At 53.1% G+C, this 11,750-nt stretch overlaps 1 protein-coding gene across 1 annotated transcript; it reads right to left on the reverse strand.

Annotated features, from left to right (window-relative positions):
- Positions 1 to 8,461: 8,461 nt before the first annotated feature.
- IRX1 (iroquois homeobox 1) lies at positions 8,462 to 11,379 on the reverse strand. The gene is made up of 4 exons (XM_006893175.1): positions 11,338 to 11,379; positions 9,124 to 10,156; positions 8,793 to 8,865; positions 8,462 to 8,519 (listed from the first exon to the last, which is right to left on the reverse strand). The coding sequence occupies exons 1-4, from the start codon at positions 11,377 to 11,379 to the stop codon at positions 8,462 to 8,464; spliced, it is 1,206 nt and encodes a 401-aa protein (XP_006893237.1).
- Between the last annotated feature and the right edge of the window lie 371 nt (positions 11,380 to 11,750).

Genomic DNA, 11,750 nt, shown 5'->3' on the forward strand with positions numbered 1-11,750 from the left:
TTCTAGCTCCGGAGAATCGCCTGTAAAGGTCCTTAGAGAGTCCCAGGCAGCAGGAGTAACTGACTCCTAGAATGCAGCGGTAGAGCAGTCTGGTGAAAAGCCTAGCAAAGAGAAGAAAGGGGAAGGCTTACAGTTCTACCTAAACTAGGGAAGCAATGCAGACCCTCGGTGGGAAAAAAAACCAAAAACCAAAAAAAAAACAAAAATCAACACAACCAAAAAGCTTGTCCCCGCCCAGTGGGACTAACTCACAGCTCACCCTCCAGTGGGTTTCCAGGAAGCAGTAAATCATACAGAAGGGGATTTCTCATCTTTTCCCTGCTGAACAGCTGATGGCTCTGAACCTCCAGAGAGGCCTGCCTTTGAGGTAGCAGCTTCTAGAGGCCACACAACCAAGGGCTCAATCCTGTGTTAAAGGCCCATCCCAAACCAAACCCTGCCGGCTAGACAGTAATGACTCCTGACTGAACCTCCTTTGGGGTTTGCGAGGCCGGAAATCTCAAAACAGAAGGATACTCCCTGTTCTCTATGCTGTGGGGCAGCTGGCGGATTTGAACTGCCGTTCTTTCTGTTACCGGCACAACATTTAACACAGTGCACCACCAAAGCTTCTTTATATGTACAGGACTCAGTAAATACATGGGAGGGGAGGAAGCCACAGCCATAAATAACTAAAGATCCGTGGGGTTGGCCATTTAGAGTTCACTGTGGTCCCCCCTCGGGATGTGGCTGAGAGGAGAAGCTGAGAAGAAATCCTTACATAGTTGCTTCTGACAGGCATGAGTTTAAACCCAGGGTTTATATGTCAACTGAGAAGAAGAGGCAAGAGTTAACATAGTATTATAAACAAGAGGCGTCTTACCCAGAAAGAAAGCTAAGTTGTAGACAGGTATCTCATGAAGAAATCGCATTTGGAGAGGATAAACACACACATATGTACACACATACGCGTACATATAGCTACACACACGCATAGTTTACACACACCAGCACACACAAACACACAGAGACTCAAGAGAGAAACCAAAACCCCAGCAGAAAGTTGAACTCTCCTCTGTCCACCTTCCCTTGAAGCCCCATGTTTTCAATTACGCCATACTGACTCTCCACCGCCGCTAATATGTTTGCATTGCTGGCTTTCATTTTCTTTCCTACCACTCACTGCAGGATAGCAGAGTCAAAAATATCCCATTCTGATCCCCAGAACACATCTGCGGTGAATCCACACAGAAGCAATTAATTTCCTGGTGGTATTTTTACACTGGGGGCCTAACGCGGGTCCCCATTAGACAAACAAAAACCCCCAGACAGCTCCTGCTGCCTGATAAAAAATAAATCAGACTGCGCCAGGGTTCTTTGGCCCAGGACTGCTACAGGCTATGACTTGTAATGAGGCCTCCCCACACTAATTATGAAGCTTATTAAAGAGAATTGTGGAACTTGTACCAAAGTGCACGCTGTAATCACGTTAGAGGGAGCAGGTCTGGGGAGCAAGTGGGATCGGCAAGTGACCCACGCAGGTACCGCCAGTGCCCAGGCCGAGGCTGAGACACATCAGAATAGGCCTGCGCCTGGCAGGTTGGTCAGAACCAGTTGGCTGAAGAGGTGGGTGAGTGTGGCAACAGCCTCCGTGATAATTCAAACATCAGAGTCTCTCTCCTGCTCTCACGCTCACCCAGGAAAAGATCCAGAGACTGTCAAAAGCAAACAGTGCCAGCGAGGTATTTTATTATTTGGCTTTGTCTGCATCTTCTCGAAGGTTGCAGGAGCAATATTTCAATGTGCTCTTTCAGGGGGTTGGGGGGGGGGAACGAAAAGATTAATAAAGATGTTAGGAGGCTGAACTGCTGTGAGATTTGTTTAATTATTCCCCACAGGACTGCCCCAGCAATCTGCTGACATTTAGCCCCGACCTTGCAAATCCTCAGTAAATATTAATATATCAACTCAAACAGGGCCCGTTGTTTTATTGGTTCTCGGGGCTCGGCGAGATTGGCCACAGCGGTGGAAAAGAACGTGCAGAACTGAGCGGGGCCGGCGCTTTGATTTCACCTTCTGCAGCACACATGGGCCCGGAGCATCCACAAGAATGCAAGTGGTGTGACTCTGCCCCAGCTGTAGAGTGACACTTCAGATGCCTTCGCTTCCCTTTGTACAGCCGGCTGGAATAATCCCAAAACCACAGTGGCAAGAGATTAGACAAGAGGGAGCGGAGGAGCCTGGGAGAGGAGGAATCTTGAGTTATTATCTGGGAGAGGGGACATTTTCATCCAGGGGACAGTCCACCTCCAATCAGATCAGCTGTGCAGGAATCAGGGGGTCCCCAGGAACCAGGATTGGGGAGGACAAGGGCATCCTTCTCTTGTCCTGGAAGTGGTGGAGTCCACAATACACCTTCTGCCCTGTCTGGTCTCCCTTTCCTTTTGACTTGAGGTTCCGATGATGTGATTATTAATGTAAATAACTCCTTTGGGTTGACTGGTTGCTAAAAAGAAAATAAAAAATAAATAAATCTTCCCTTTATTTTCCCAGGAGAGGGGTGTGTGTGTGTGTGTGCGCACGCACACGCACACGCACACACAGAGTGATGATGATATTTTGCCAGTTTTGTTTGTTTCAATCAGTGCCTCGATTTCTGTATCTGTTATGGGCTTCTCCGCTCCTAAATACTGAGCCGCTGCCCTGGATGGATGCTTGCCGTAGGCCAAGGAGGCCTCCAAAGTTCTTGGGGACAGAGAAGGGGGCTGGCAGATTTGGCTCTCAGCTGCACTGTGCTGCAGAGTTAATGCGTGATTAATTTTATTCATAAAAATGTTAATCACTTCATTGTGAGATCTTTTTAACATTCAGGGCACCGAGTACCTTTTTAATTTCTCTTGCCCACCATCTCACAGATGTATTTAATATTTTCAGACAGAACTGCAGTTACCCAAGGAACTAGCAATTAAGCATACGTTTAAAATCCAATAACAAGCCAAACCAGGGTATAGACAAACAGGCAAACAGAGGGGGGAGACCAGAAGCAGAGGCAGGGAGACCCCCTCAGGGTCTGGCTCTGGTCATCCTGAGTGCTGTCCCCCTGCTATTCTCCAGCCTCCCAGGGCCAGGAGAGTCTCATTCTCAGTGGGATGTCCACTTAAAGCCTGCCTGAAAGCCATGTAGGAGAAATGCAGCCAGTTGCACACATTGACACACTACTCAAGACAGCAACTTCAAGGGAGACAAATCAAATAGCTTTCTGTTTTAGAATCACCACTGCCTTGGGCCTTCCTTTACAGCCATGGGGCAGCAGGGGCAGTGGTTAGGTGCTGTGGGATGGGGAGGGACTGAAGGGCCTCAGGCCAACACCCCCCCAGTTCTTCCCCCTGTAGAGCTGGGCCATTGTGTCCCCACATTCAGCTGGTGCACTCAGAATGCTGGATAAATGGATTAGGGGATCAGAGACACCGAAGAGCCTTCAAAAAGCCCAACAGCAGGGCTGAGAAAAAGCTGCCACTCCCAAAGAAGAGGGGTGGGGGCTATAGCTGCTTGGCCTCTGCTCATGGCCGGTTAGAGACGCCTTCTGTGCCAAGAGAGGACAGTCCTGCTCTGTCTTGCAGGTAGCAGGGCAGGATGGGAACCATGGCTTCCGGAAATTGCATGGGTGCAGCTCCTGTGTCTTCCAGACGGGAGACTAGAGAGCCTTCTCCTGGACCAGCAAGCCACCTGACTGCCAGGGGCCTGAGGAAATTGGGGCATCCTCACATGCTCACTTAGTGATAATTCTCCGGGGACAAAGCAGGGATTCTTCTGATCAAGATCACACCCAGGAACCCCTGCTGTGTCAACGTCTTCCTCCATGGAGAACAGACCTTGAAATCATGTTACCCTTTCATTGACATAAAGATCAGTATATTGATGCAATGTATCGAAGAGCATTCTCCAACTTAACATTAAAAATACATAAAATGACAACACTTTTGAGCATCTCAGAAAGTCCTCAGGGTTTCAAGCCCCTTGATCTGTGCAGGGAGTTGTAAGTTTTTAGGCCCCATGTTTAGGGGTAGTGTTCCTATGGATTGGTCCAGGAGAGAGAGCATAAGCGTGCAGGCCCCAGGCACTGCACACACACACACACACACACACACACACACACACACACACATGACAGCTTCTGGTGCACTGGACAAGATCCTTTGTCTTCCACCTAAATGAGCACATGCAGGCCAAAGGAGTGTCCTTTGTGGTGTCATTTTAAGAGTCTTTTCATTCAAAGACCGATGGTAGTCCACCAGAGCCCAGGAAGCATTTCCCTTGGAGGACCTGTCCATGAGGAGGGGAGATTGTAAGATACTCCCTCCTTCCACGTATTTGATGTCCCTTAAATCCACTGTCAAAAACTTCGGGCATGAGGTCTTGGAGGCTGGGCTGAGACTCTGCTCTCAGGGTGGGCACTCGCTCCCTCGTGCTGCTTGATCCACTCACTCCTCCTTGAACTAAAGACTCCTTGGACTGACTGTCTCTAAACTCACCCCGTGCTTCTGCTGGATCCACATCCCTATGACAGACCAGCCCAGGCCAGCTGGCAGCACCATGGAGGGCTCTTCTCCTGAGATGGAGAGCCAGAAAGGAAATAGAGGCTTCCATTTGGGCCCACTCCCCCATGAAGAAGTCACTCAGAGGCTTGCCTCCAGCCTCTGTTTCCCTTTCTGTCCTTCCTACCTGTGTCGGTGCCCCAAAGAGCAGAGCCATGTCTCTCTGAAGGCCTCAAGGCTCCTGAGAGAGGTCTGGGCTCTAATTTCCAGGATTCTATGTCCAGAACACAGCTCCCACCAATGTGGCAGCCACAGTCCAAACCCAGATGCTTCCCCAGCGGGCAGGAGCCTGGGCTTCCTTGACCTCCCACAAGAGGAAAAAGGAGGCCAGAGAGGACATGGACAAAGGTCAGACCGTCCACACAGGGTCCTAGGATCAGCACCTGTCCAAGGGCACCCCTGGGTGCCCCTCCTGTCTCTCCTCCCGCCTTCTCCAGCCGGCTCTCTCTCTGGCAAAGTCTCATCTACAAGGACGACTGAAACTTTATAGGGCATGATTCATCGGGTGGCGGCCCCTCGGAGCCAAGGCGCGTATTACATTAATCAGTGTCAGACCACTAAAACCGAGATATGAATATGAATTCTCCATATTGCGGGCGAGATAAATGTGCTAGGAAATAATTGATCAGAGGAGGGAGGGAGGGAGGAAGAGAGGAAAGGACAGCAGGAGCAGGGAGATTTCAGAGTCTCCAGCAGGTCAACCACTGGGGCAGGGTCCCAAGGCTTCAAGCCAGGGTGCTGGAGAGATCTGTCACACCAGGGCTGACCAGGGACGGGACAGACAGAAGGCAGTTCCCTGACCTGGCGCTTCAGTTTTTTTGTTTTGTTTTTCCTTCCTCAAACCTGAGATTAAGCATCTATGGAAGCTATGTCATCTATAGGGACACAGAGAAGATGAACAAGGACATAGATGTCTCTGCTTGAACAGAGGGAAGAGGTGCCTCACATTGCAAACACTCTCTCAGTCCCTTCACTTTAAAATTTTACCTCTTCTTTGCTCCTCGCTGAACTGCTCTCTTTGGATGGGACAGAGAGGCATACACCTTTGCAAAAAACAGGGAGTTCTAGAAGTTTGGATGGACTTGGCCTGGGAGCAAAGGTTGGGGTTGTTTTGTTTGGGTTTTTTTTTTTGGTTTTTTGTTTTTTTTTTTTGCCATGCACAACATCTGATGTGGTCAGGAACCAGACCCTGAAGCTGGTAGCCAGGCGTTCAGAGGCCCGAAGAAGTTTCATTAACATCTCACAAAAACAAAGAAACAAACTAACACACACACACAAAAGATGCTCTTCAGCATTGGACTTAAAAATTCTTTTCCAGAATTTCACTGGGCAAATCCAATCCTGAGGCTGGTGATCTAGTTCCTTCATGGCGCCAAGCTTTGATTCCCAAAGAAGAAGACCACACAATAAGTTCTGGGACCTTGAGCCCCCACAGATGAGCATTGTGCTGGCTGTACAGGCCAATCCCGCCTGCTGCTGCTGGTGATGGTCAGAACAGCACCTGAGCATCCCAGATACCCACCAGGCGCCACCATCACGGGGTGGGCAGGAGGGGCTGTCCAGGCGCACCTCACCCCCTGTGCAGTCGGGGTTGCATGAGTGACCCCAGGGCTATGGTGATTCCAGAAAATCTGATATCCAGGACAGATCCCTGGGGACAGCTCTACTCTGAAAATGCACCTCCTCCCTCTGTGAAGCCAAAGAGCCCTGCTGGATCAGGGTAATACTTGCTAATGGAAGGATTGGCTGTTCAGATGCACCAGGGATCCTGGAGAACACAGGGCGGTCTCCTTCCACAAGTACCTTGGATCTTGCCACCGCTCCAAGGCAGTAGGGTTTAGTTTGAAGCAAGGCCTCAGCTCCCAAATGCCCACTCTGCACAATCTCCTCACACCCAACAAATGCGCACAGAGGAGTGGGCTCCTGGGGCTCTAGGCAGACCTCACCTCCACAAACACAGGCTCCTGCCCAGGGCTACCTCCAAGACGCAGCACCCCCACGATAAAGTCACACACCCCCAGAGCGAGCAGGGCGCCTTCGGGGCCTCAGTTCCGCGTTCTGCCCATAGAGGGCGCCGCAAGCCCGCCCAATTCGACGCGCAGCGCGCGGCTTGGAGACATCGATGCCCGCAGTCCCCGCTCCGCGCAGCGGTGCGAGCTCCTGGGCGCGCCCGGCCCTCCCGGTCCGCTACGCCCTCCCAGAAGCCCTTTTGGCGTTTTCCTTCGACCCTGCTCTCTAATCAGACTGGAGAGTAGGGAGGGGGTGCCCTGGGAAAAGGGAGAGGTGGGTCCTGGGGAAGAGACTCTTGGGTTCGCAGCTTCAAGTAACCCACACTAGCCTCTTTCTTTCTGGCCAAGAAATGCCTTAGGGAATTTACAGTTGGGACCCACTTCTCCCTCCCCAAGCTGAGCCTCGGGGCCCAAGGGCAGCCCTGGAGGGTGGAAGGGAGTGCGACATCTAGCCCTGGAGGGAGGCTCTGGAAAGCTTCTAAAAAACAATCGTGGACACTTTTTTCCCTTGAGCAGATCAGGCCTTCTCCCCACGATCCCCACGGTAGTTTCAATGCCCGATTTGGAAAGGTTTGCGTTTTTCCTTTGCACACTTCCGCTCAAAATCGTTTACAGTCATAGAGCCTCACCCCAAAGGCACAACGACGGTCCAGATTTAGAGCCCCGCCAGATCCTTCCCGCCTCCGTAGTTTTCCTAAGCTGCCTGGCCGCGCGCATTGTCACTTAAACTTGCGCACAGCTGCCGCCTTCACTGCGGCCCTGACCTCCATCATCTCGGGGTTTATTTGCTCCTGAACCCACTTGGGGCGTGCAGCCCAGGCATAGAGAATGCGACACACAGCACGAGGGTTTGGGAGGGGGCGGAAGATCTCCAACCCTCTCCTCTCCTTGTCCCAGGCTGCAGTCCGCTTAGGTTGCCTGTCCACAAATTCAGAGATCCCTTCTTGCACCGCGTCACTGACTGTCCACTACGGGAGTTTAACAGAGCCTTCCAATATCTCCACGTTTGATTTAACTAAATTAAAAAAAAAATTCTAAGCATAATTTCATACTCCATTATTCCCTCCTTTCACCCACAAAACGCTCCAGCGCCAAGGTGCCCCGGGTGAGTCCGGAGTTCTAAACTGATTTCAAATTAGAAGTTATCTCTTTTGGGGGTGGACTGGAAATTCTTGTTATTTTTTTCTTCTTCTACTTAGAGAATAATTCTATCAACTGTCTCAAATCGAACTCATTCACGCCCTGAGTGCGGACAGCGTTGAACCGCGGGCTGAAAACTGCCTTCGTGGCAATGTTAATTCAACCGCAGCAACCAGCACTAACACCAAAAAGAATGTTTCCAACTCGGGCTTCCTGGGTGGAGACCTCTCTCCACGCCTTCCCCAGGGGAGCTGATCTCCCCCGCGGACGCTGGCCCCGCAAAGAGGTGCCTGGCCACAAATCCCGAACTCTTGGGGCCCCAACTCCACCCCAGAGCTAGCCACACACAGCAGCGAAGGCAGTGGGAATCATTTCATTTAGTTTATTAGACAAAATATATGATTTAGACAAGTTCGCTGACGCGCTATTTACAATCTGAAATCACTCTATATACAGAAAGAAAGGGGGAAAGAAACAGACACGAACACGTGGGGGCTGTTACCGCACGGAGACTCATCCTGGCAAAGGAGAGCGGGACCCGAGCTGAAAGGTCCAGTCGCGAGGCTCGAGCTCGGCGGGGAAGAGCCACTTTCTGCAGAAAGCGATGGATGGGAGTGTTTGAAGTCGTGGCCAGAAGTGTCCTTTACGCCAGTCTGTAATATTTGTCTTAATTCCTCCCTCATCCCCTCCCTCCCTGGCACCCCCCTCCCCCCGCAAAAGTTAAAAGAAGACCCTTAATCAGGCGGAAGGGAGGGCTGTTAGGATCCGCGGCGTCCCCTCCTGCGGGGCCAGCGAGCTGCAGGGGAAACAGGGAGAGAAGATAGGGAGCCTTGTGAGTGAATGCGCGCTCGGCGACCCAGCGGAGCGCAAAACGCCAGCAGCGCGCCCCGGGCAGGGTGGCCTCCCGGCGCAGCTCCCGGGTCAGGAGAAACCCCACCTACACCAACTTAGCTGCCGCCGCTGGGCCGGTGCTTGGCGCCTCAGGTGTGCAAACCCCACCTCTGCCGTGGGGTCCCTTCCTCTCTCGACCAAAGCCCCCCGCCCCTGGGTAAAAGCAAAGTGCACTCACTTGTCTCTCACTGGCTGGAAGGGCGACTTTAACTGCTGTGCGGGAGAGTCTGGCCTGGGGACTAGATCTCTCTCTGCCAGGGAGCGGAAGAGCAAAGCATTAGGATCAGGGACAGGTGCCTCAGGGACCTCCTTCCCATTCCTCCCCTCATGCCATTCATTCAAGGAAGGCCATCGCAATGAGGCTCCCACCCACCCACCACAGGCCCGCCTCGCTCTGCAAATACAAACAGGCCTGCTGCTTAGAGATGCCCACCCCCAGTCCCCAGCCTGGACATTTCCCGGGACCCCCTGCGTTTCTCTGCTGAGCGAATCATGGTTGGTTACTGTACCTGGGAGAGCGGGACTGCTCCTGGTCGAGGCCTTGTCGCTGTGCAGCGACCCCATGGCCAAGGTGATGGGCGGCTGCGGCTGAGGGGGTGCAGGCAGGTGCGGCGCGTGGGGCGCGGCGTGGGGCGTGCCGACGCCCAGTAACGAACGCATGTTGAGCAGAGAGCCCTGGGCCAGGAAGGCGCCGCTGGTCCAGTTGGAGAACTTGCCGATGTGGCAGGTGTACAGTCCATGGCTGGGCAGGAAGGCGGGGTGCTGCAGCGGCGCCCCCGCCGGTGCCCCCGGAGCGCCTGCTTGACCCGCAGGCGGCGGCGGTGAGCCCTTGGGCGCACCGTCGGGGCTGGTGGCTGTCTCTGCCAGAGACCAGATCTTGGGCTTACTGTGAGGCACGCCCTGCAGGCCGCCAGCCCGGGCCCCAGGGCTCAGCAGGTGCGTGCTGCCAGGCTCAGGGGTCTCCTTGGCCAGGCCCAGGGGCGAGTCTTGAGGCTTGAGAGCGTCGGTGGCCAGCGGTGAGCCCTGGTCCCGGGCGAGTGGGGCTGACGCGGCGGGAGCACGCGGCGCCTCGGCCTTGTCCTCGTCCTCCTCGTTGCTCTGGTCCCCATCATGCTCATCTATCTTGTCGATGTCTATGCTCTCCAGATCGATCTCTTCATCGTCTTCGACCTTCTCGGGGTCTCCCTCAGTGTCGCTGCCAAAGAGGGCGCCGTCTTCCTGGTCTTTGCTGCGCGCGCCCCAAGTCACCTTGTTCTCCTTCTTGAGGCGCCGGCGCGCGTTGGCGAACCAGGTGGAGACCTGCGTGAGGGTCATCTTGGTGATGATGGCCAGCATGATCTTCTCGCCCTTGGTGGGGTAAGGGTTCTTACGGTGCTCGTTGAGCCAGGCCTTGAGCGTGCTGGTGCTCTCGCGCGTGGCGTTCTTGGGCCGCCCTGGGTCCCCATACTGGAACTGGCCGTAGGGGTAATAGGCAGGTGCTGTGTGTGCCGCGAATGTGGCAGGATGCACCCCGGGATTGTCCTTGAGTTCATACTGTGAACCCTAAAGCCACCGACCAAGTGAAGGAGGAGAGAAGGAGGGAGAGAAAGAGAGATGAGTCCCCTAAGATGGAAAGGTGAGGGGCAGCCGCTCCCTCCCCCGCATTCCCTTGCTGGGCCTGCGGCTACTTCCCAGAGGCCCAGTCCATTCCTGGGGAGGAGAGGGAACAAAACCACCATTGGACTCCATGGCGGAGAAGGTTTTTCACCGCACAGGAAAAGTTCCAGCAAGCAAGCCTGCGCTTCACTTTATCAAGAACCAAGCAGAAAGCCGAAGTCCCCCGCTCCCAAAATTGTGCTGAACGCCTGCAGCCCCTCTCCCGCCCCCAGAGCTGGAGAAACCCGGGTCACCAAGTTTATCTTCCTTCTCGCCTTTTGACTGGAGGGATAAACCCAACGCAAAAACCCTACAGCCCCCCCCCGCCCCCTCCCTTCGACCCTGAGGGGGTCACGCCAAAGAAACTGGCTGGAAGGTCCACCGCTGTAAAGCTGCCCTTAATTTAAAACGAAAGCACCCTCCTTTCCCCTCCTAAATGAATCTGCACACAATGCCTCGCCCACACTTAAGGGCCTACAGTGGTGACAGGTAATTTTAAATTTTAATCCAGGCTCTCCTCCACAAAGATAACAAAACCACCATTTGTTTTCTTAAATACAAAAGGAAGGACTTATCCGGTAAAATATTAACACCAGGCCTGACGCGAGCTCGGCCGAGGGGAGTGGAAGTGGTTCCGCTTCCTCGGCCTGGCGCGGCCCACTTTATCTCCGAAGTTTACCTTTGATCTGAGGCGAGCAAACACGAACTGTTTGCAGGCATTTAGTGGCCAGTGATTTATTCGCAATCAATATTCTTTTTATCATCAGTAGTAAAACACAACCAGTCAAATTATCCCATCAGGTGTTTTGGTAAATAACATTTTATCTTTCTAACAACCTCATTAGGGCCTCATTATTACCATAAATTGGCTGGACCTTCTTCGCTGACGGTCCTTCCCCTTTGCCTCCTAAACACCTAATTGTAAAATCTTGGACAGTGGGCCTAGCTTTGGGGCTGCAGTTTCGGCCCCAAGCAAGGGCAGGAACTGAGGCGACAAATACACTTGGAGAGGAGTTCGATCTGAGGGCCCCTCATTAAAAACACATCTTGGATCTCCTGCACTGGGCACATTGAGAGAGGATTCTGACCCACACGGCGCTCGAGCGCGCGTACACGCGCACACACACCATGGCCACACAGGGGCCTCTGTCCCAAGCAGGCAGGGCACTTGATATTCAGAATTGCTTGGGCGAAACCAAAATAACAGTAACAACAACAACAAAATAACCCCTAACACAGCCTGCTCTCCCAGCCAAGTCTGAGTAGTTACAGTAGCAAGAAAGACTCCAGACTCCAGAAAGTTGTACAGAGGGGCAGGTCTCCCTTGACTAAGTGAGCGTGGTGGCCAAGGCCACGGGGCACAGTTTCGGAAGCCAGATTTCGTTTGTGTCTCCTCATCGCTCCCAAATGGACTTGGCCATTTCCTAAACGATTTCGCCAGTGATTGCAGACAGAGACCTTCCCCGGTTTCTTTCTCTGCTCGGAATTCTTGTCCGAAAGG

The sequence above is a fragment of the Elephantulus edwardii genome, unplaced genomic scaffold, assembly GCF_000299155.1.
Source record: "Elephantulus edwardii isolate Elephantulus edwardi_28Jun2011 unplaced genomic scaffold, EleEdw1.0 scaffold00125, whole genome shotgun sequence".
Classification (NCBI taxonomy): Eukaryota; Metazoa; Chordata; class Mammalia; order Macroscelidea; family Macroscelididae; genus Elephantulus; species Elephantulus edwardii.

Bases quoted from the DNA above. Each gene is read 5' to 3' on its own strand.
- IRX1 (XM_006893175.1), bottom strand. From the start codon at position 11,379: ATGGTGTGTGTGCGCGTGTACGCGCGCTCGAGCGCCGTGTGG. The intron at 8,866-9,123 runs GTACAGTAACCA...GCTCCCTGGCAG, and splicing joins GAGCAGTCCCGCTCTCCCAG to AGAGAGATCTAGTCCCCAGG. The intron at 8,520-8,792 runs GTGAGTGCACTT...TTTCCCCTGCAG, and splicing joins TTCCAGCCAGTGAGAGACAA to CTCGCTGGCCCCGCAGGAGG.